Consider the following 24996-nt stretch of genomic DNA (forward strand, 5'->3'; position numbering starts at 1 on the left):
GAGAAAGTTTTGTAGAACATTCAGATCCAGCCAGGCACAGTGGTTCACACCTGTAATCCCAGCACTTTGGAAGGCCAAGGCAGACAGATTGCTTGAGCTCAGGAGAGTTCAAGACCAGCCTGGGCAATATGACAAAACCTCATTTCTACAAAAATTAGCTCGGCATGATGGCACGTACCTGTAGTCCCAGCTACTTGGGGGCTGGGGCGAGGGGATCGCTTGAACACCCAGGAGGTCATGGCTGCGTCAGTGAACCACCGATTGTACTTCAGCCTGGGCGACAGAGACCCTGTCTCAAAAAAAAATAATTAATCAATTAAATTCAAAAAAGGAAGATTCAGATCTGTTTTCTGCTGTGAATGCTTTATCTTACCAGACAAAATACCTAATGTAACTGTGTATTAGTCTTAATATCTCTTTCATTAGAAGCAGTAACTTTATAATGTAGGATAGCAATCAGAAAAAGAATACTCTAATTGAAAATCTAAGTAGAGAATCTGGATTGAAGATTGTAATTTTTGTTAAATCTCTCATTTTTCTCATTGTTATTAAATTGGTCCGAATTTTTAATCTAGTGCAAAGATTGTTTTATGCTGGTTTAAATGAACATACCTTCTACTGTGGCACAATCTTGATTATGTTCATGTTTCCATCAGGTTTTTAAAACAACAGCCCTTAACTCAAAAGTGAATGAGACCCAAACCAAAGATAGAGGACAGTAGGCTTTTGCTTGCTTAGTCCCTGGCGAAAACTCCATCAAGTAAATTTTGAAATAAAAATTTACAGCTGTTCAGTATCCTTTTTCCCCCCAAGAAGGACGTTTTGCAAATAAGTTTCACTTCAAAGAAAAAGACTATTTTTTGCAAAGGTGTACTTATTAATTTCTGTTCCTTGTTTTAAGTTACATTTGACACTGGCTATCTCAGAATTTCTTCTCGCTTAGCTTTTCTGACGATGCTGCATCGTTCTTTTTATTTGTCACAGCTTGTTTCCTAGAATATCCCCAAGACTCTTTCTTCCTCACAACTTTTCTCTCACAACTTTTATCAGCCTTACCTCTGAAAATGATTCCAAATCTGCGTCTCTAGGTTTGACTTCTCTGATGAATCCCAGTCTTACATTTCTGAGTACTGTGAGATACTTTTGTGTCTCTTCAGCTTAAACGTAACATGTCTAAGCCAATTTCCATTTACTTCCAACCAAATAATCTTCAGACGTTTTTATTTTTCCCAGTCACCCAGGCATATAATTTAGGATTTGTTACATATTTATTTTATTTTCTCAACCCAGTTACTACCTTGTATGTGCTTTCTCACATAACCCTTAACTGTCTACCTGCTTAATGTTTAACTCTCTGCTTGCTTAATGTCTATCTTCCTCACCGTAATGTAAACTCCATGAAGACAGGAGACCTACTCTCTCGTTATATATTGTATGTCTGGAACTTAGCACAATGCTCAGTGAATTTTGATTCTTTGAATAGATGCTAGCGTTTAGCTATTTGAGTCTAGACATCTTAGGAGTCAGGTCCCAAGTTCTGAGCTCTAGTTTTTAATCTTTGTCACAGATTTTCTGATAAAATCTTTAATCTATTTATTCCCTAGTTATAACTTACCTTAAAGATGCATTGTAAAAATCAACAGGATTGGTGACAATGTAAATTAGTATAGCCATTTTAGAAAATGGTATGAAGATTCCTCAAAAAACTAAAAATGGTCAAGGCGGGCGGATCGTAAGGTCAGGAGATCGAGACCATCCTGGCTAACACGGTGAAACCCCGTCTCCTGAAAATACAAAAAAATTAACCAGGCGTGGTGGCAGGCGCCTGTAGTCCCAGCTACTCGGGAGGCTCAGGCAGGAGAATGGCATGAACCCAGGAGGTGGAACTTGCAGTGAGCCAAGATTGCGCCACTGTGCTCCAGCCTGGGCAACAGCGCGAGAACCCGTCTCAAAAAAAAAAAAAAACTAAAACTAAAAATGGAACTGTCATAGATCCAGCAGTCCCACTACTGGGTATATATTCCAAAGGAAAGGAAATCAGTATGTTAAAGAGATATCTGCACTCAAGTTTATTGCAGCACTGTTCAGAATAGCCAAGATACGGAATCAGCCTAAGTGTCTATTTACAGATAAAGAAAATGATATATGGATAGATATGTGTGTGTGTGTGTGTATATATATAGTATATATATATATACACACATATATATACACACATATATATATACACACACACACACACACACACATATATACATAGACACACAAAAATACTATTTAACCACTAAAAAGAACAAAATTCTGTCATTTGTGCAAACATCGATGAGCTTGGAGAACATCATATTAAGTGAAATAAGCCAGGCACAGAAAGATAAATACCACATGTTCTTATTCATATGTGGAATCTAAAAAAGTTGATCTTATAGAAGTAGAGAGTAGAATAGCAGTTACTAGAGGTGGGGAAGGCTGGGATAGCCAAAGGTGAGTTAATTGATATAAAAATATAGCTAGCCAAGCAAGGTGGCAGACACCCATAGTCCCAGCTACCCAAGAGGCTGAGGCAGGAGGATAGCTTGAGCCTTGGAGTTCTTGGAGTAGTGCTGTATTGGAGTTCTGAGGTATGATCCATATTAAGTTTAGCATCAGTATGGTGACCTCTTAGAAGCAGGAGACCACTAAGTTGCTCAAGGAGCAGTGAACTGGCCCACTTCAAAAATGGAGCAGGTCAAAACTTGCATGCTGATCAGTAGTGGTGCAGTGCCTATGAATTGCCCCTGCCCTCCAGCCTGGGCAACATAGCAACACCTGATCTCTAAGAAAAATAAATAAGGGAGCCGGGCACAGTGGCTTACGCCTGTAATCCCAACACTTTGGGAGGCCAGGGCAGGCGGATCACAAAGTCAGGAGATCGAGACCATCCTGGTTAACACAGTGAAACCCCGTCTCTACTAAAGATACAAAACATTAGCCGGGCATGGTGGCGGGTGCCTGTAGTCCCAGCTACTTGGGAGGCTGAGGCAAGAGAATCTCTTGAACCTGGGAGGCAGAAGTTGCAGTGAGCCTAGATCATGCCACCGCATTCCAACCTGGGCAACAGAGCAAGACTCCATCTCAAGAAAACAAATAAAAATAAAAAGCTAAATAGAAGGAATAAATTTTGGTGTTCAATAGCACTATATGGTGACTATAATTAACAATCATATATTATATGTTCTCAGATAGCTAAAAGCACAGATTTTGAATGTTCCCAACACAAAGAAATGACAAATGTTTGAGGTGACAGATATGCTAATTACCCTAATTTGGTCATTACACATTGTGTACATATATCAGAGTATCACACTGTATAAAGATGTATAATTATGTGTGAATTTTTTTTAATTTTTTGAGACGGAGTCTTGCTCTGTTGCCAGGCTGGAATGCAGTGGCACAATCTCAGCTCACTGCAACCTCCAACTCCCTGGTTCAAGAGATTCTTCTGCCTCAGCCTCCCGAGTAGCTGGGATTACAGGCATGTGCCACCATGCCCAGCTAATTTTTGTATTTTCAGTAGAGACAGGGTTTCACCATGTTGGCCAGGCTGGTCTCGAACTCCTGACCTCAGGTGATCCACCCACCTCGGCCTCCCAAAGTGCTGAGATTACAGGTGTGAGCCACCGCACCCGGCCAAAATTAATATTGAAGGCTGTCTTTTGTTGTTGTTTCTTGTCAAATGGTAATACTGGGCATCTGAGTATTTCTTTTAAACTCTAAAATACTTCTGAGATAATGACTTTTAGCTGTCTAGTAATTTTGAGGTAAATGAGACAGCGCCCTCCTCATTATGCAGATGCAAAAGAAAGAAAAAAGTAGTTACAGAGGCAGGGCGCGGTGGCTCACGCCTGTAATCCCAGCACTTTGGGAGGCCAAGGCGGGCAGATCATGAGGTCAGGAGATTGAGACCATCCTGGCTAACATGGTGAAACCCTGTCTCTACTAAAAATACAAAAGATTAGCCCAGCATGGTGGCGGGCGCCTGTAGTCCCAGCTACTCGGGAGGCTGAGGCAGGAGGATGGTGTGAACCTGGGAGGTGGAGCTTGCAGTGAGCAGAGATTGTGCCACTGCACTCCAGCCTAGGCAACAGAGCAAGACACGGTCTCAAAAAAAAAAAAAAAAGTAGTTACATAGTTGCAGAAAATTTAAATGAGTTGCTCAGAGGCCTAGAGCATGAAATCCAATAAAAATGGAAGTTTGAGTACATGTCATTTTCTTCCAAGCTAGTTAATTATTTCTCATTAAGTTCTACATTTAGTTTGTAATGTGCATGTTTTATTTATAGCTCATGGTGATAAACAAGACAAAGTCAAGCAGAAAGCATTTGTGGAGCCATATTTTAAAGATGATGAAAGGTAAGTTGGTTTTTATTTATACCAGCAATGTGACTGGAAGTACAATAGAGCTGTCTTTTATTTCTCTCTCTTTTTTCTTTTTTTTTTTAAGACAGGGTCTTGCTCTGTCACCCAGGCTAGGGTGCAATGGCATAATCTCAGCTCACTGCAACCTCTGCCTCCTAGGCTCAAGCAATGCTCCCACCTCAGCCTCCTGAGTATCTGGGACTACAGGCACATACTATCACACCCGGCTATTTTTTTTATTTTTTGTAGAGACAGGGTTTCACCACGTTGCCAAGGCTAATCTTGAACTCCTGGGCTCAAGCCATCCATCTGCCTCGGCCTCTCAAAGTGCTGGGATTACAGGCTTGAGCCACCACACCTGGCCAATCGAGCTGTCTTTGTCAGAGTATCTCTAAACTGTTAAATTGCTACTTTGGTTAAATTAAAATTATTTACTTTGTGGTCATAAAAAAGAGACTGAAACATAAAAACGACAAATTTTACAAATAAGGAAATTATTTTTGCAGTTATGCCACCAACTCAGTACCCAGGTTTATTTTGCTTTTGATTTTTTAGGAATTGGGTTTTTTTCTTTTCATATTTAATTCTTTTAAAAGTATATAAAGTATAATGTATTTTTTATATATATATATAATGTATATAATGGACACTAAGTATGTACATTGTACCAGACTACAAGTATATTCAGATAAATCTCACTTCTGTTCTTGGCCTCTATATCTTATAGCTCCCTATACCTATAGGTAATCATTTGTTTAAAATTTATGATTTTTCTTCTATCCTAAAAAATAGAAGCAAATATATGTATATAGTCATGCTCTCCATGACTCATATAGAATATTATATATACTTTGCTCTACTTTGCTTTTTTAGATGGAGTCTTGCTCTGTCACCAGGCTAGGGTGCAGGGGCGCCATCTCAGCTCACTGCAACCTCCACCTCCTGGGTTCAAGCGATTCTCCTGCCTCAGCCTCCCGAGTAGCTGGGACTACAGGCGTGCGCCACCACGCGCAGCTAATTTTTGTATTTTTAGTGGAGACAGGGTTTCACCATGTTGGGAAAGTGCTGGGATTACAGGCATGAGCCACTGCGCCTGGCCTGCTTTTTTTGTTTAACTATAGATCCTGGAAGTCACTCAAGTTGTATATAGCGATATTCCTCATTTCTTCTTAGCTCCATAGTACTTCATTATGTGACTCTACTGTAGTTTATGCCCTAGCAGTGGACACTTGGATTGTTGACAGTTATGCCTAGTGCACACAGTGCTGCAGTGAATAACCTTGCACATTCTCTTTTCATATTTTTGCCTGTAGATCATTGAGATAGATTCCTAGAAGTAGGACTGCAGAGTAACAACTGTCATTTTCCAGGTGGCTTATGCCTGTAATCCCAGCACTTTGAGAGGCTTTGGCGGAAGAATCGCTTGAGCCCAGGAGTTTGAGACCAGCCTGGGCAACACAGTGAGACCTCGTCTCTACAAAAAATTAAAAATTAGCTAGGTGTGATGGTGTGTGCCTATAGTCCCAACTACTCAGGAAGCTTTGAGAAGATCGCTTGAGCCCAGGAAGTCAAGGCTGCAGTAAGAGCTATGATCACACCACTGCACTCCAGCCTGGGCCAACAGAGTGAGACCCTGTCTCAAAAAAAAAAAAAAAAAAAAGAACTGTCATTTTAAATGTTTCATATTAAAGGTTCACTAGTATTTTAGAAAATATGTATGAGTAGTTTTATTTATTCTGAAGCAATTAGATAGCTGGAGAACAAGAGGTGAATGGAAGTGTGGGGATGGAGACATGGAGATGCTAAAATTCTCAGTTACATTGTTGCTTTTCCCACTGAGAAAACCAAGACTGCAAACCTGGGAAGATGGATTGTGTAGTATCAGAGACAAGAAGCTTGTTTAAGTGATGCTTTGAGGTCTACTACAGATGCCATTCTACTAGGAGATTCCCTATGTCATGATAAGACACTATAGAAGTGGAGTAGTTAATATTCAGAAGAAAGGATATGGCCAAAATGTGATCTGCATAATCTTAGGATTCCATAAACTCTTTGAAAGAAAATATAGTTGTGGCAGTATTTTTTGTGTGTACTTTCTTGGTTTCCCTTTTCTAATTCACAGATCACACCAGAGCTGAGGGTTCTTGAGTTGAAACAAAAAAGGACTTATACTTAGAAATAGAGTGACTAAAACTTTTCTTTTTGAGGGAAAGTGCTTGCCAACTAGAGGGGCATGTATGTGATCTTTTTATTACACTTCCATTTAAGGTATACTTTCTATTTCACGGTGCTTTATTGCACTTTGCAGATACTGTGTTTTTTACAAATTGAAGGTATGTGGCAACCCTATTTGAACAAATCTGTGAGTGGCATTTTTCCAACAACATGTGCTTACTTCATGTTTCTGTGTCACATTTTAGTAATTCTCACAATATTTCAAACTTTTTCATTATTATATCTGTTACAGTGTTCTGTGATCAGTGATCTTTGATGCTATTTTTTTTTTTTTTTTTTTGAGACAGAGTCTCGCTCTGTCGCCCAGGCTGGAGTGCAGTGGCTCCATCTCTTCTCACTGCAAGCTCCGCCTCCCAGGTTCATGCCATTCTCCTGCTTCAGCCTCCCGTGTAGCTGGGACTACAGGTGCCCGCCACCACGCCTGGCTAATTTTTTTGTCTTTTTTTAGTAGAGATGGGATTTCACCGTGTTAGCCAGGATGGTCTCGATCTTCTGACCTCATGATCCGCCTGCCTAGGCCTCCCAAAGTGCTGGGATTACAGGCGTGAGCCACCGCGCCCGGCCTGATGCTGCTATTATAATCGTTTTGGGTCATCATGAACGATGCCCATATAAGACAATGAACTCAATCAATGAATGTCGTGTGTGTTCTGGCTGCTCCACCAACCGACCATTTTCCCATCTCTCCTCTTCTTGGGCCTCCCTATTCCCTGAGACACAACAACATTGAAATTAGGCCAGTTAAGAACCCTGCAGTGGAAGCAGGCATGGTGGCTCATGCCTGTAATTCCAGAACTTTGGGAGGCCGTGATGAGCAAATCGAGACCAGCCTGGGCAACATGGAAAAACCCCATCTCTACAAAAAATACAAAAAAATTTAGCTGAGCATGGTGGCACACGCCTCTAGTTCCAACTATTATACCAGGGGAGGCTGAGGTGGGAGGATCGCTTGAGCTCAGGAGGTCGAGACTATTGTGAGCTGTGATCGCGCCACTGCACTCCAGCCTGGGAGACAAAGTGAGATGCTGTCTCAAAAAAAAAAAAAAAGCAACTATGATGCCCTCTAAGTATATAAGTGAAAGGAAGAGTTGCACATCTCTTACTTTTAAATCAAATGCTAGAAATGATTAAGCTTAATGAGGAAGATATTTCAAAAGCCAAGATAGGTAAAAAGCTAGGCCTTTTACACCAGTCGGCCAAGTTGGAAATGCAAAGGAAAGTTCTTGAAGAAAGTCACAAGTGCCACTCCAGTGAACACATCAATGGTAAGAAAGTGAAACAGACTTACTGCTGACATGGAGGAAATTTCAGTGGTCTAGATTGAAGATCAAACCAGCCACCGCATTCCTTTAAGCCTAATCCAGGGCAAGCCTCTAACTCTATTTAGTTTGAGGAAGCTGCAGAAGAAAAGTTTGAAACTAGCAGAGGTTGGTTCATGAGGTTTAAGGAAAGAAGCCATGTGCATAATATAAAAGTGCAAAGCAAACGGCAAGTACTGATAATAGGAGCTGTAGCAGCAAATGATCTAGAATATCTGGCTGAGATCAGTGATGAAGGTGGCTGAACTAAACAACAGATTTTCCGTGCAGACGAAACAGCCTTCTATTGGAAGAAGATGCCATCTATGACTTTGATAAGTAGAGAGGAGAAACCAGTGCCTGGCTTCAGAGCTTCAAAGGACAGGTTGACTCTTGTTAGGGTTAATGCAGCTGGTGACTTCAAGTTGAAGCCAGTGCTCATTTACCATTCTGAAAATCCTAGGACCCTGAAGAACTATGCTCAATCTACTGTGCCTGTGCTTTAGAAATAGAACAACAAAGCCTGGATAACAGCACATCTATTTACGGCATGGTTTACTAAATGCTTTAAGCCTATTGATCAGAAAAAAAAAAAAAAATAGCCTTTCAAAATATTGTAATCATCCAACAGTTGTTTTTTCTTTTTTTCCCACCATACAAATAGAGCTGATTCACTGAGACAGTGATATTATAGTAGAGAAAGAGTGTAATAATTGCAGAGTTAGTCAAGTGAAAGGACTGGAGTTGTTATTATTTAAATCACTTTCCCCTAAAATGTGGAAGCTATGGTTTTTTAAGGATAGTTTGGCAGAGAGGGAGCTGGGAACGGGGAATGGAGATTGGTTGGGTTGGGGATGAAATTATAGGTGTCAAAGGTGTCTTTTTGCACTGAGTCAGTTTTTGGGTGGGATCACAAGATCAATTGAACCAGTTTTTTAGTGTAGGTAGCCAGCGCAGGTGAGCCCACCTGGTCCGTCAGAATGTAGGGTCTGAAAAATACCTCACGCCCGAAGGTTTTATAATGGTAATATCATTTGTATGTAGGAGCAATTGAGGTTAGAAATCCCATGATCTCTGCATGACTCCACTACTGAGCTATAATTTTAACCTCTTGACTGATTTTTTTGGTTTTACATAGATGGTTTAAGTCTCTGAGCAAGAAGGAGGAGTTAGTTTTGGGAAGGAGCTGATAATCATCTTTGTTTTAAAATAACCTCGTGGCTAATTTGTTAGTTTTACAAAGGTGATTTCAGTCCCTGAGCAAGGACAGGGCTGATTTCCAGAAGGGGCTGTTATCATCTTTGTTTTAAAGTTAAACTAAATTTTTCTCATACTTAACTTGGCCTATGCCCAAAAATAAATAAAGACAGCTTGAAGGTTAAAAGCAAGATAAAGTCAGCTAGGTCAGATTTTTTCCACTGTCATAATTTTTGCAAAGGTGACTTCAATACTACTGTTCATTGACAAAGCACGTTGTCACCCAAGAGCTCTGATGGAGATGTACAAGGAGATGAATTTTTTATTTATTTATTTATTTAGAGACAGAGTCTCACTCTGTCACCCAGGCTGGAGTGAGTGGCGCGATCTTGGCTCATTGCAACCTCCGCCTCCCGAGTTCAAGTGATTCTCGTGCCTCAGCCTCCCAAGTAGCTAGGATTACAGGCATGTGCCACCACGCCTGGCTAATTTTGCTTTTGTATTTTTAGTAGAGACGGTGTTTCACCATGTTGGCCAGGCTGGATGAATGTTTTCATGCCCGCTAACACAGTATCGTTCTGCAGATTGGATTAAGTAGTAGTTTGACTTTCAAGTTCTCTTATTTAAGAAATACAGTTTGTAAGGCTGTCCCTGCCATTGATGGTGATTCCTATGATGGGCAAAGTAAACTGAAAACCTTCTGGAAAGGATTCACCATTCCAGATGACATTGAAAACATTCATGAGGCCAGGACTTCAAGACCAACCTGGGCAACATAGTAAGACCTCATCTCTACTAAAAAGCAAAAATTAGCTGGGCCTTGTGGCTTGCACCTGTAGTCCTAGCTAACTCAGGAGGCTGAGGCAGGGGGATTACTTGAGCCCAGGAGTTCAGGCTGCAGTAAGCTATGCTCATGCCACTTCACTCCAGCCTGGGCAACAAAGCAAGAACCTGTCTTAAAACAAACTAACTAAATAATAATGAATAAAATAAAATTTTGTGCTTCTTGATTGCTTTTTCTTCCCAACATACTCCATAGCATATTAATCCATATCTAGTGGCTTTGACCCTCCTAGGTTTCCGTGATTCACAGTAGGCTCTTATTCATTTAAAGATAACAACAAATGATAATTATGCCTAATATTTTGAAGAACTCATGGTAGGTGGAAGCAGTATAAGGTAATTTTTCCTTCTTTTTCTTTTTTCTGGTTTTTTTTTGTTTGTTTTGTTTTGTTTTGAGACAGGATCTCACTTTGTTACCTAGGCTGAAGTGCAATGGCACAATCATTATTCACTGCAGCCTCAAACTCCTGGGCTCAGGCAGTCCTCTCACCTCAGCCTCCTGAGTACCTGGAACTGTAGGTGTGTGCCACCACACCCAGCTAATTTTTTATTTTTATTTTTTGTAGAGACAGGTGTTTTGATATGTTGTCCAGGCTGGTCTCAAACCCCTGGTGTTGGTCTCAAGCAACCCTTTTGCCCCAGTCTCCCTAAGTGCTGGGATTATAGGCATGAGCCACCACACCTGGCCAGTAATGTTTCTCATAAATAGGATGGCAAATGGCATACAAACAGATGAGTCTGTTCTCTGGGCAGAAGAAGTTAGTCCTGAAATCTGGGTTCTTAGTACTGGAAAACAGGCAGTATTTTTTTTTAATGTTATACAATGCCAATTTATGAGTTTCATAATACAGTATTCATTTTTAAATAGGTTGTTATATTTTACCTCCTAACCTGATTATTATTTTCAGCCAGTGAAAGGCAGAAATAAGAGGTAATAGTAATTGCCTTTCAGTATAATCCCACTTGTATATTTTTGCTTTTATTGTCTGTTATTTTGAGGTCTTATTCATAAAATCTTTTCCCAGACCATTGTCCTGAAACATTTCCCATATATTTTTTTTCTAGTAGTTTTATAGTTTTGGGTTTTACATTTAGTTCTTTGACTCATTTTGAGTTGATTTTTATATTGAGTGAGAAATAGGGACCTATTTTCATTCTTCTGCAAGTGGATATCCAGTTTTACCAGCACCGTTTATTAAATAGACTATCTTTTCCCCAATGAAGGTGCGTGGCTCCTATATAAAAAAAATCAGTTGACTATAGAGGCATTCATTAATTTCTGGTACTCTGTTCCATTGCTCTATGTGTCTGTTTTTATGCCAGTACCATGTTGTTTTGGTAACTGTAGCTTCGTATATTTTGAAGTCTGATAGTATGTTGCCGCCAGCTTGTTTTTTTGTTGTTGTTGTTGTTGTTGTGTTTTGCTTTTTTTCTTTTTTTGAGACAGAGTCTCACCCAGGCTAGAGTGCAGTGGCATAGTCTCAGCTCACTGCAACCTCTGCCTCCCGGGTTCAAGCGGTTCTTGTGCCTCAGCCTCCTGAGTAGCTGGGATTACAGGCCTGTGCCACCACACCCAACTAATTTTTGTATTTTTAATACAGACGTGGTTTTGTCACATTGGCCAGGCTGGTCTCGAATTCCTGACCTCAAGTGAGCCACTGCGCCCATCCAGCTTTGTTCTTTTTTGCTCAGGATTGCTTTGGCTATTGGTATGTCTTTACTGGTTTCAGACTAATTTTAGGATTTTTTAAAAATATTTCTGTGAAAGCCTGGGCCACAGTGGCTCACGCCTGTAATCCTAGCACTTTGGGAGGCTGAGGCGGGCAGATCACCTGAGGTTAGGAGTTCAAGACTAGCCTGGCCAACATGATGAAACCCCATCTCTACTAAAAATAAAAAATTAGCCAGGCGTGGTGGTACAGGCCTGTAATCCCAGCTACTCAGAAGGCTGAGGCATAAGAATCGCTTGAACCCGGGAGGTGGAGGTTGCAGTGAGCCAAGATCATGTCATTGCACTCGAGCCTGGCCAACAGAGCAAGACTCTGTCTCTAAATAAATAAATATTTCTGTGAAGAACATTATTGGTATTTTGATGGGGATTACACTGAATTTGCAGGTAACTTTGGATAGTAAATAGTTTTAATTTTTTTAGTTAGAAAAAATACCCATAAAAATACTTGGTGTATATATAGTAAGCACTTAATAAGTATTTGATGAAGCAATATTTTTCTAACATACTGAATAAACATTTCAAATAAAAATGAATGAATGTTTTTGGGATTATTTCTCCTCTGAACTCTAAGCTTTGTTAATTTAATTCATTTTTCCCTCAGAGAGACTAGCTTGCAAAATTTTCCTCATATTGAGGTGGTTCGGAAAAAAGAGGAGAGAAGAAAACTGCTTGGGCACACGTGTAAGGAATGTGAAATCGTAAGTACTAATGTAGATACTAATTTTTTTTTAAGTATGGCTTTATAGATAATAAATGCTTGATTTGAAAATCACATATACAAACCATATTGGTTATAGAAACCTCTTATTTGAGCCAGGCATAACAGAAGGTATAAAGAGTATTCTGGGTCGGGTGCGGTGGCTCATGCCTCTAATCTCAGCATTTTGGGAGGCCAAGGAGGGCAGATCACTTGAGGCCAGAAGATCGAGACCAGCCTGGCCAACATGGCGAAACCCCATCTCTACTAAAAATACAAAAATAAGCTGGGTGTGGTGGCACACACCTGTAATTCCAGCTACTCAGGAGGCTGAGGCAGGAGAATCACTTGAACCTGGGAGGTGGAGGTTGCAGTGAGCCGAGATTGTGCCATTGCGCTCCAGCCTGGGCAACAAGAGTGAAACTTCATCTCAAAAAAAAAAAAAATGCCAGGTGCAGTGGCTCACACCTGTAATCCCAGCACTTTGGGAGGCCAAGGTAGGCGGATCACGAGGTAAGGAGATCTAGACCATCCTGGCTAACATGGTGAAACCCCATCTCTAGTAAAAACACGTAAAAAAAAAAAGCCAGGCGTGGTGGCAGGCGCCTGTAGTCCCAGCTACTCGGGAGGCTGAGGCAGGAGAATGGCGTGAACCCGGGAGGCAGAGCTTGTAGTGAGCCGAGATTGCACCACTGCACTCCAGCCTGGGCGAGAGAGTGAGACTCCGTCTCAAAAAAAAAAAAAAAAAAAAAAAAAAATTATTTTTACCAACATTCTCAGGAAATTAGGTATACTCATAATTTTTTTAAAATAATTGGTACCAATATAAGTTCTATTTTTTTTTCTTTTTTTTTGAGACGGAGTCTTGCCCTGTTGCCCAGGCTGGAATGGAGTGGCGCGATCTTGGCTCACTACAATCTCCGCCTCCCGGGTTCAAGCAATTTTCCTGCCTCAGCTTCCCAGGTAGCTGGGATTACAGGCACCTACCACCATGCATGACTAATTTTTGTATTTTTAGTAGAGATAGGGTTTCACCATTTGGCCAGGCTGGTCTCGAACTCCTGACCTCAATTGATCCGCCTGCCTTGGCCTCCCAAAGTTCTGGGATTACAGACGTGAACCACCACACTGGCCAAGTTTTTTTTTTTTTTTTTTTTTTTTTTTTTGTTTGAGACGGAGTTTTGCTCTTGTTGCCTAGGCTGGAGCACAATGGCGCGATCTCAGCTCACCACAGCCTCCATTTCCCGGGTTCAGACGATTCTCCTGCCTCTGCCTCCCGAGTAGCTGGGATTACAGGCATGCGCCACCATGCCTGGCTAATTTTGTATTTTTAGTAGAGACAGGGTTTCACCATGTTGGTCAGGCTGGCCTCGAACTCCCGACCTCAGGTGATCCGCCCACCTTGGCCTCCCAAAGTACTGGGATTACTGGTGTGAGCCACTGCATCGAACATTTTTCTTCCTACATAAGATATAATGAATAAACACTTAAAGACTTATATTTTTCCTTTTATACATTGGCTGTCTTGGATGTTGAAGTAAATGGTACAGACATTGCTTTGTATCTGTGGAAAACTGGCTTCAGGACCTACTGTGGATACCAAAATCACGGATGCTCAAGTCCCTGATATAAAATGGCATATATAGGCATAAAATTTGCCTATAACCTATGCACATTCTTTCATATGCTTTAAATTACCTCTAATTATTTATAATCCGTATTACAATGCTAATGCTTTGTAAATAGTTGTTGTACTGTAGTGTATAGGGAATGACAAGAAAAATAGTCTGTACATGTTAATACAGATGAAGGTTTTTTTCCTGAATATTTTTGATCCACGGCTGGTTGAATCCATGAATGTAGAACCCAAGGATATGAAGGGCCAACTGTACTGATTGTCCTTTTACTGAATAGTACCAGGCAGGTTCTGTTTTGACCTGGAACATGCTGTTTTTATTTCTTCCCTTGTTGTCCATTAGCTCTCAGATGCCTGCTCTCAGCAATTTACTTCCCCTTTTAAATTTTGTTTTTAACATACGGGCTAGAAAATTTAATAACCAAGCACATTAAAATTATATGTGAAAGTATGACTAGATTGTAATGCAGGTAAGCATTGGGTAAAAATATGCTCTTATGTACTAAGAATGAGAATATAAATTGGGATCACTATTTTGAAAAGCAGTTTGGCAATACAAGCAAAAGCCTATAATGTGAGTTCGTGAGTTTTCATTACACAAATTGAATGTATCATGATTTCTTAAAGAATATGGTCCACATTGAGTAAATTTCTGGTTTTTTAGTTATAACCATAATTCTATGATCTAGAATTAATCCTACTAGTTAGAAAAAAGCTCTTTTGCTAGAAACACTGTTAAGTTGCATTCATTCTCAATAATCATTTCCCGTGCTGTTATCCAATCTCTGAAAACCATTATTGTATACATTTTAGTTTTTCTAGTTAATTTATTTAGGAAGGTAAATCTGTTCTGTTACTCCATCATGACCAGAAGTGGAAGTGCCAGTCCCATGTACTTAAATACTAACCATATGCTTACAGTTCTTAAATTTATCCCATTGCCTATTCTGCAAGTGGAGTGTGCAATACTCATGTGGATCTGCGATAGTGATCTCAAATTTCACACATCCAAAAACAAACATACAATATCTGCCCTCAAGTCCCAAACCTCACTGCTGAGTCTCCTATATGTCCTGAGATCTTATAGTTATTCACTACTTTTTTCTTTCACATCTCAATAACTTTTATATCAACAAACCCCATTGATTCTTCCTTCAAAATATATCCCATACCCATCCACTTACTATCACCACCACTAATGCCCTGGACCAAGGCAACATTTTATATTTTTTTTTTTTTTTGAGATGGAGTCTCACTCTGTTGCCCAGGCTGGAGCACAGTGGAGCGATATCGGCTCACTGCAAGCTCCGCCTCCTGGGTTCACGCCATTCTCCCGCCTCAGCCTCCTGAGTAGCTGGGACTACAGGCGCCCGCCACCACGCCTGGATAATTTTTTTGTATTTTCAGTAGAGACGGTGTTTCACTGTGTTAGCCAGGATGGTCTCGATCTCCTGACCTCGTGATCCACCCGCCTCAGCCTCCCAAAGTGCTGGGATTACAGGCGTGAGCCACTGTGCCCGGCCAACATTTTATAATTGTAATAGCTTCTAAGTGCTCTCCTGGTCTTTTTTTTTTTTTTAACTCTAAAACTTTTATTTTGGCCGGGCACAATGGCTCGTGCCTCTAATTCCAGCACTTTGGGAGGCCGAGGCGGGTGGATCACCTGAGGTCAGGAGTTCAAGACCAGCATGGCCAACATGGTAAAACCCTGTCTCTACTAATAATACAAATATTAGCTGAGCGTGGTGGTGCATGCTTGTAATCCCAGCTACTCGGGAGGCTGAGGCAGGAGAATCACTTGAACCCAGGAGGCAGAGGTTGCAGTGAGCCAAGATCGCTCCATTGCACTCCAGCCTGGGTGACAAGAGCGAAACTCCATCTCAATAAATAAATACATACATACATACATACATACATACATACATAAAACTATTTTTTAGAGCAGTTATAGGTTCACAGCAAAGTTGTACAGAAAGTATATACAGTTCCCGTGTATCTCCGTCCCCATTCTCTTTTACTTTTCATTCTTGTCTCTTAACAATGTAGTTTCAGCTCAGCAATGAATGGCCTTTTTTTTTTTTTTAATAATCTTTTTAGAATAAAAGTTAAATCATGTAATTCCCAGAATCCTTCATTGTCCTCCCATCCCACTAAGAAAAAGAATCTAAAGTCCTTATCAAGGACAACAAACTCTGGCTCTGCACTTCCTCTCTGATTTCTGTTCGACCACTCACCCATTTGCTTGCCATGTTACAAATGCACTGACCGACTACTGTTTCTCAAGTATGTTTTAATTCAGTGGCAGTGTTTTTTTCAGTAAGCCCTGATTCTCTAAGGTCATCGCATCTCATCCCAAAGCCCAGACTAAGGTAACAAAGGCTTATACTTAGGGCAGTGAGAATGATGAAAAAAATACCTGAATGAAGTTGTTTCACAGCTTCTTTAAAGCCTTTAATCTGTGTAAAATAGAAATGTATTAAAAGCTTTTACTTCAACCTTAATTCTAGTTTTAAGTCTATCACTTTCAATAGGTGATATCTTTGGCAAATTACCACTTTCATTTTCAGTTTCTCAAGTGTAAAGTGAAGGAATTGGCTGGATTAAATATGTGATTCTGGGTGGCTCACGCCTGTAATCCCAGCACTTTGGGAGTCTGAGACAGGTGGATCACTTGAGGTCAGGAGTTCAAGACCAGCCTGGCCAACATATAGTAAAACCCTGTGTCTACTAAAAATACAAAATTAGCTGAGTGTGGTGGCACATGCCTATAGTCCCAGCTACTTGGGAAGCTGAGGCAAGAGAATCACTTGAACACAAGAGTGGGAGGTTGCAGTGAGCCAAGATCGTGCCACTGCATCCCAGCCTGGGTGACAGAGCAAGACTCTGTCTCTCAAAAAAAAAGTGATTCTGTCATCTATGTTCTATTAAACCTTAAACTACTGCTTTGTTTTCATTAAGTCTAGGCCTTAAAAACCTGTACAATTTTTACGTATAATTTTATCCTTGTGTGCATGAAGTTCAAGTTCTTTGTTTTCACAGTTGCCAGAAAATAGTAGGCTTTTGATCCTAACTGAAATCTTAAAAAGAGAAGTCATGGAGCCTACAACATTCAGATCTAAATTATTTTTTAAAGCCGTAGAGATAGGAAAATTATTTGAAACACACGTTATATTCAAATAATAATTAAGAAACATGTAGACCTCTGAATTTTTTTTACTGGCCTAATAAGGATAAAGACTTTGTACCAGTGTATAAATCAGCTGTATCACTAAGCACACTGTCAAGTTCAGCTGGCTTTTTTTTTTTAATGGCAAGACTTTATTGATAAAGGAAGCACTTTATTGGTTTACATTGTGATACAAGCTCCTTTTCTCATCAGTGAAGCAGGCACTTCACAGACCAACAGCATCAGCACTGATTACTGTTAGTAATTAATACTGTCTGTAAGAATTAATTACTAATAGTATCATCAATGAGGATTAAGTTCCCTTAGAATGCTGAATATGTTAGTAAATGGCTTTTTTAGCTTCTAGTTTATAATCATTAAGCATAACACTCCATTTATTATTATTCAGTGAAAAAACTTACCAGTTTTTATTATTAGTATTATGCAGATATGCCAGCAGAAGAAAGAGAAAAGAAGTTGGCTTCCTGCTCAAGACACCGATTCCGTTACATTCCACCCAACACACCAGAGAATTTTTGGGAAGTTGGTTTTCCTTCCACTCAGACTTGTATGGAAAGAGGTGAGAGTATAGATTGTAACATTTTATAATTAATTTTTTTAAATACTTGGCTGGGCACAGTGGCTCATGCCTATAATTCCAACACTTTGAGAGGCCAAGGTGGGTGGATCACCTGAGGTCAGGAGTTCAAGACCAGCCTGGCCAACATGGTGAAGCCCCTTCACTACTAAAAATACAAAAAATTAGCCAGGCGTGGTGGCACATGCCTGTAGTCCCAGCTACTCACTCAGGAGGCTGAGGCAAGTGAGTCACTTGAACCCAAGAGATAGAGGTTGCAGTAAGCCAAGATTGTGCCATTGCACTCCAGCCTGGGTGACAGAACAAGACTCTGTCTCAAAAATAAAATAAAATACTGTATATGCCCAAATGTGAACATGCACCTTTTTTTCTGTGATTCTCTTTACCTTTTGCTGCAGGTTGGGTGCTAGTTTTGTGACATAAAAATATTCCTGAAGATAAGAGGACTCTTCAGTAATTTAGTTGGAATTAGAGATTGGTAATATCACTTTAATGTGATTGTGCTTATATTATTCTGCTTTACCAAATTTCAAAAAGCAATTTCTCTTTTATTCTATCATCAAAATGATTTTTTTTTTTTTTATAGGGCTTCACTCTGTCACCCAGGCTGGAGTGTAGTGGCATGCATAATCATGGCTCACTGATGCCTCCAACTTATGGGCTCAAACTCTATCTCAGCCTTCCAGGTAGCTAGGACTACAGCCTTGTGCCGCCACACCCAGCACTTTTTTTCCCCCCCCCCAGAGACAGGGTCTCACTATGTTGCTCAGGCTGGTCTTAAACTCCTGGCCTCAAGTAGTCCTCCTGCTTTGACCTCCCAAAACACTGGGATTACAGCCATGAGCCACTGCACCCAGCCAAAATGACTTTAAATAAAATAAATAACCTAACAAAAATTACCAGCAAAGTTATATTTAAAAAGAGAATCTTTTTAAATCTACTGCTATGAATTTTGGATTTTAAAACCTCACTTACCCAGAATGCTGGATGTTTATAAGTGGTATCTGAATAAAAAAGATGTTTATTTGTTAGGTTGTTGACATGCAACTAGCTTGTTTAGATATGACACTTACATTTAATATAATTTGAGAATATTTTCAGCTTTTAGGCTGTTAATAAAAGGTCATGAGTAGTAATTTTTGTTCTGTGTGACCAGCAGCATAATGCTAAAAAGTATAGATCCACACTTTTCTGGTTTTATATTTTCTACGAAAGTTAAGTTAGTTGGGTGTGTGATCTGAAGTCTCCATGTCATATAACTGTCTTTGGGGTAGCATACTCCCATTCCTGTGCTCAAGCTAGGACTGTCAATCTGGACATTGCCCCTATTCCAGGCATGTAGTAATTCATAGTCACTAAGGTCGAAACTTTATTGTAATCATTGGTTTAAATGAAATGAAATGCTTGAGTCCTTAACCTTAAAAGAGCTATTTAATTAAGCAGGGTCCCTTTCACAGACCCTTTGTTGTGAAAGTATAATTCCAGAGGAGCTCATAAGAGCATTTAATAGCTAGTTTTTATGAAGGGGCCTTTTTTTCTTTTTTTTTTTTTTTGAGATGGAGTCTCACTGTGAGGCCCAGGCTGGAGTGCAATGGCACAATCTCGGCTCACTGCAACCTCCACCTCCCAGGTTCAAGCGATTTTCCTGCCCCAGCCTCTTTAATAGCTGGGACTACAGGCACATGTCACCATATCCAGCCTATTTTTCTTTTTTCTTTTTTTTTTTTTTTTTAGTAGAGACGGGGTTTCACCATACTGGCCAGGCTGGTCTCGAACTCCTGACCTCAAGTGATCCACCCGCCTCAGCCTCCCAAAGTGCTGGGATTACAGGCTCGAGCCACCACGCCCGGCCTGAAGGGACCTCTTTAACTGAAGATTTTATTCTCTACATTATTGTATTCTTAGACTTTTTTTGTGTGTGGCACATATAGTTCAAAACTCATTTGTTATTAAATGAATGTTGGTACAGACATTCAATCAAACATTCTTTTAATAAGACAACATACTCTTAGTTTTATGAAGAATTTTAATTCAAAATCATCCTAAAACATAAGAGCTAAATATTCACATTACATGTGTACAGTTTATTACATACCAAGTATACTTGAATGAAGCTGTTCAGAAAAAAGCCATAAGAGAGGAAAAATATTAGCTAAGCAGGGACTTATCTGACCTCTTTATTATTTTTTGCTATTTTCTCCATGGTCCAAAGACCACCCAGTTACAGACTAAGTCTTACCTTGTGGTTTAAAATACTGAATTTTAGCTGGTCCAGAGGCAATTAGTTATCTCAGTTGATCATTCAATTGCAGATTGAACTGCTTGTTTACTCTTTCCCTTCATTCTCACTACTGTACCTGACTCGTCTTAAAAAAAAAAATACTGAGTTTTATGAAAACGAGATATGTTTTCTGGTATGTGATTGAAAAGTATAGTAGTGTTTAGAATATTTATTATTTGACTTTTTAATTAATTAGTAGCCTTCAGGCTTTAGGCCTGTATTTGTCAGTTACAGATAAACGTCTAAAATTTTTACCCAGAAGAAGATAAAATAGCATTAAATAAATGTCAAATGATAAAATTATACCACCTAGAATTTCAGTTCAGCCTTGCCATCTTATAGAAACTATTCTCAGCTGGGCACAGTGTCTCATACCTGTAATCCCAGCATTTGGGAGGCCAAGATGGGAGGATCCATTGAGCCCAGGGGTTCAAGACCAGCCTGGGCAACAGAGTGAGACCCTGGCTCTGGACGAAATAAATAATAAAATTAGCCAGGTATGGTGGTGCATGCCTGTGGTCCCAGTGGTAACTCAGGAGGCTGAGAAGGGAGGATTGCTTGAGCCCTGGAGGTGGAGGCTGCAGTGAGCCGTTATTGTACCACTGCACTCCAGCCTGGGCAACAGAGCAAGACCCTGTTTCAAAAAACCAACTAATTTAATTTAATTTAATTTAACTTAATTTAATTTAATTTAATTTTGAAAAGAAACTGTTCTCAATGAAGAGTTCTGATGATTTAGCTGCACAACAAGGAGGGAGAGACCTTCTTCACTTTTGGAGACACTCCAGATGTTTAACTGTAAGATAGTTTTTCCAAAAGATGCAAAGTCTCTGACAGCTTTCACTATATTTCTGCTTTCCCCATTAATAAGCCAGATTGATTCAACTTTGATGTGATATCTCACTGCCTGGTCACCAGATAGAATCAGTCTGGATAGAGCCTGTGATTGCACCCCTATGCATATGACAGAGCAAATGCCTCCCCTGAAGATTACATGCTTAGAGACACCTTAGGAGATCTAATAGTCTGAAGAGTATAGAGGGATTGTCATCTATTGAAATAGCTGCTGTAAAAAGTATTTTTGATAAGCACCTGAAATTTATAATAGTAGAGTTCTTAGCACTTTGTCCCCCTTTGCAACTACCTATGGGAGGCAGAATAGGAAAGTATTTAAGAGTTCTGGTTCTGGAATAAGAAAGAGCTTGGGCCAGGTCCCAGCTCCTCTACTTTCTAGCTTTGTGAACTTGAACAAGTAATTTAACTTCCTTGGGTCTCTATTACCTCATCTGTCAAACAGGTATAGTAGAAACTACTTCAAAGGAATGTGAGTTATATGAGATGATGTATGTAACCATTTGGTAAATGTTTGCTGCTATCATTATTATAAATGAGGAAACCGATGCTAAATAGTGAGATCAATCATTAGCATCACACAGCTAATAATCAGAAGAATCATGTAAACTTACAAAGCATCAAATAAGAGAAATGTTTACTAGATATAAGCTGAAAGAAATGCATGTTGCACATACAGTCTTCTAAGTTTATGATTTGTTTTTAAGGTTATATTAAGGAAGATCTTGATCCTTGTCCTCGTCCAAAAAGACGTCAGCCTTACAACGCAATATTTTCTCCAAAAGGCAAGGAGCAGAAGACATAGACGTTGAAACAGAAACAGAAGGATGGAAGACAGTTTTTTCCTTCTTAGTTATTTATAGTTAAAGTTGGTACTAAACATTGATTTTTTTGATCTTCTGTAAATGGATTTATAAATCAGTTTTCTATTGAAAATGTTTGTGATATTTTGCTTTTGCACCTTTAAAGCAATAAGGCGCTTTCATTTTGCACTCTAACTTAAGAGTTTTTATTTACTTTATGTAGTGATACCTAATACAATTTTGAAAATACAATAGTTGTAGTCTGTGATTTGTTGCCTTTCAGTTCTTTTCTTTTTACTTCATCTTCCCTTGGTATTTACATTGAGCAGTGACTTCATGTTAATCATTACAGATTTTTCTTCATCAGTTGCTCTTCTCTAGGTCATACCAGTGTCTAGCATTTAAGTCTTTTTTTTTTTTTTAACAAAAAAGAAAGACTATATTTTAATAGTTTTTTTAAACTCTCCAGCTTTTGTTGAATTGGAATCAGGTACTACATTGTCATAAATTCCTTTCAAGGTGACCACAAATATCGACTTTTTTTCCTTTCCCATATATTGTAAACATTATTCTCTGATCCGGTGCTAATTTTCCAGCTCTTCACAAGTTTTCTTTTCATCATACTTTTTTTTCTTTTTTTTTTTTTTTTTTTTTCCAAGAAGGAGTCTCGCTCTGTCGCCAGGCTGGAGTGCAATGGCACAATCTCACTCACTGCAACCTCCGCCTCCCGGGTTCAAGCAATTCTCCTGCTTCAGCCTCCCAAGTAGCTGGCACTACAGGCGTGCGCCACCATGCCCAGCTATTTTTTGTATTTTTAGTAGAGATAGGTTTTCACTGTGTTCGCCAGGATGGTCTCAATCTCTTGACCTCGTGATCCACCTGCCTCGGCCTCCCAAAGTGCTGGGATTGCAGGCATGAGCCACCGTGCCCAGCCATACTTTTTTTTTTCTCTGGTGCAGTTTTGAGGTTAAATATGTTCAGTTCTCTGCCCATTTGTTCAACTTCTATTGTATTATTTCTGTGGATTGACAAATGTTATGAACAATTGGGTTTCAAAATAGATTTTTCTATTTAGCAACTTTCTATTCCTCTAGGACCTAGTATATGAGTCATTAAGATGGCTGACCAATCTGTGCCATCTTTTCTAGTGACATTTTGTTTATCAGTGTCTCTTTTGTGTATTTATTTGATCTATATCTTGACAGTATTACATAAGCAGGAATAAAAGAGACATTGAGTGGAATGTCTCGCTCAAATATAAATAACCTTATAAATACAGTCTTTACTTCTCAGAGTCCTAAAATCTTCTTGCTTAGTCTGGTCTTCCTTGTTGATCAAGGTTCTCTTGAATACATGGCATTAGTTTGTGTTCTCACAGATAGGATAGGAAAAGGAATTATACATATTGATTATGTACTATATGTCAGACCACTTATGTACCTTGTTTGGCTCTGTGATTCTGAATTTTTTATCACCCTATCATCACTCCTGTTCAGCCCTTCTCTTCCCTTCCCAAGTTGTTTATTCTGTTTGATTTTTGTTCTCTGCTGGTGGTCAGATAATCTCCCAAAAATAATAGTTATCATTGATTGGTCACTTACTGTGTGTCAAGAACTGTTTTATACTCTTCACATAGATAGTTCTCTTTTGATCCTCAAATAACCCTGTGAACTTATCACTTAATAAATATTGTTAAGCTGCAAAAAAAAAAAAAAAAAATGGATCCAAAAAACAGCAGATTAAACAACAAATTACTGGCTTTATTTTTTTCACCTTAAAAAGTCTAGAGGTCAGCAGTCCAGTGCCACTAGTGCAGCTCCATAATGGCCTCAGGGACCCAGATTTCTCCTGGTTTTTTGCTCTTCCATACTTTGTATTGGTGTTCATCCTGGTATCTGTAAAGCAGTCTACGCCACCTCTAGCATCATGTCCATGTTCTGCACAAAAAGAAGAAAAAAAGTACATGCCATTTGTTTTTGTCCCTTATAAAAAAAAGTTTCCAGAAAGCCCTACCTCATAACTTTCCTGACTTCTCAGAGGTCAGAATTATCCATCTCATGGCTACCTCTAATAACTAGTAGGGATGAAATTGGAACCCATGATTGCCTAATTCCAGAATCTACTAATTCATCTTCACTATAGTATAGTCCTAAAGGCCAGGAGTTTGAGAGACACCTGGATTTGAACAAGGCACCACAGGATGTGTGGCTGGAGTTAAATACTTCCAATGGATTTTGCTTTTTAAGAGGCAGCCTAAGCAGAAAGAGAGGTAGGGTTTGTCCACTTGATGGTAGCTTCACAGCTATCCATCCCATTTATAGCAGTTTTCATTTACTCTTCAGTTACCCTGTGACGTTGAGTGAGCTGAGGTCTCTCTCCCATTTTATCTGCTGTGGACCAACTTCTGCCTTTAAATGGAGTAAGGAAATAGACACATTTTAAAAACATTTCAGTGGTGGGACACGGTGGCTTATGCCTGTAATCCTAGCACTTTGAGGAGCCGGGGTGGGGGATCACTTGAGGTCAAAACCTTGAGACCAGCCTGGCCAACATGACGAAACCCCATCTCTACTAAAAATGCAAAAATTAGTCAGGCATAGTGGTGCATGCCTGTAATCCCAGCTACTCAGGAGGCTGAGGCAGGAGAATAGCTTGAATCTGGGAGGTGGAGGCTGCAGTGAGCCAAGATCACGTCACTGCACTCCAGCCTGGGCAACACAGTGAAACTGTCTCATAAAACCAAAAAACATTTGAGTTAGATACATTTAAATGCAAAATGGCTGTTTATGACAGTGCACTCAAGCTTTTCTTTAAAAAGATAATGTATATTAAAGGGTTTTATACATTTGTAAAGCATTTGTATAATAGACATGTTAGATAATATTTTCATAAGAATGTATGTCATTCACTGGTTACATAGTTATATATAATTTCAGGTTGTCAGCAAGCTTTTTTTTTTTTTTGAGATGGAGTCTCTCACTCTGTCACCCAGGCTGGGGTGACACTCACAGTCTCAGCTCACTACAACCTCCACCTCCTGGGTTCAAGCGGTTCTCCTGCCTCAGCCTCCCAAGTAGCTGGGATTACAGGCGTGCGCCACCACGCCCAGCTAATTTTTGTATTTTTAGTAGAGATGGGGTTTCACCATGTTGGCCAGGCTGGTCTCAAACTCTTGACCTCAGGTGATCTGCCTATCTCAGCCTCCCAAAGTACTAAGATTCCAGGCACAAGACACCACACTTGGCCACTAGCAAGCTTTTTAA

The 24996-nt window shown here is 39.8% G+C and overlaps 1 protein-coding gene across 8 annotated transcripts in view; it reads left to right on the top strand.

Moving 5' to 3' along the window:
* The window catches only part of RBBP8 (RB binding protein 8, endonuclease), a 110663-nt gene extending 88678 nt beyond the window's left edge, over positions 1–21985 (top strand). For 4 of the 8 annotated variants that reach the window (XM_024235785.3, XM_024235786.3, XM_024235784.3 and 1 more), the window contains 4 exons: positions 4320–4389; positions 12302–12398; positions 17638–17779; positions 21638–21985. In XM_024235785.3, the coding sequence (XP_024091553.2) occupies positions 4320–4389; positions 12302–12398; positions 17638–17779; positions 21638–21735 (407 nt within the window). In that variant the 3' untranslated portion in view covers positions 21736–21985. 8 annotated transcript variants of the gene reach the window in all.
* Positions 21986–24996: the final 3011 nt, after the last annotated feature.

The sequence above is a fragment of the Pongo abelii genome, chromosome 17 (genome assembly GCF_028885655.2).
Source record: "Pongo abelii isolate AG06213 chromosome 17, NHGRI_mPonAbe1-v2.0_pri, whole genome shotgun sequence".
In the NCBI taxonomy this organism is placed as follows: domain Eukaryota; kingdom Metazoa; phylum Chordata; class Mammalia; order Primates; family Hominidae; genus Pongo; species Pongo abelii.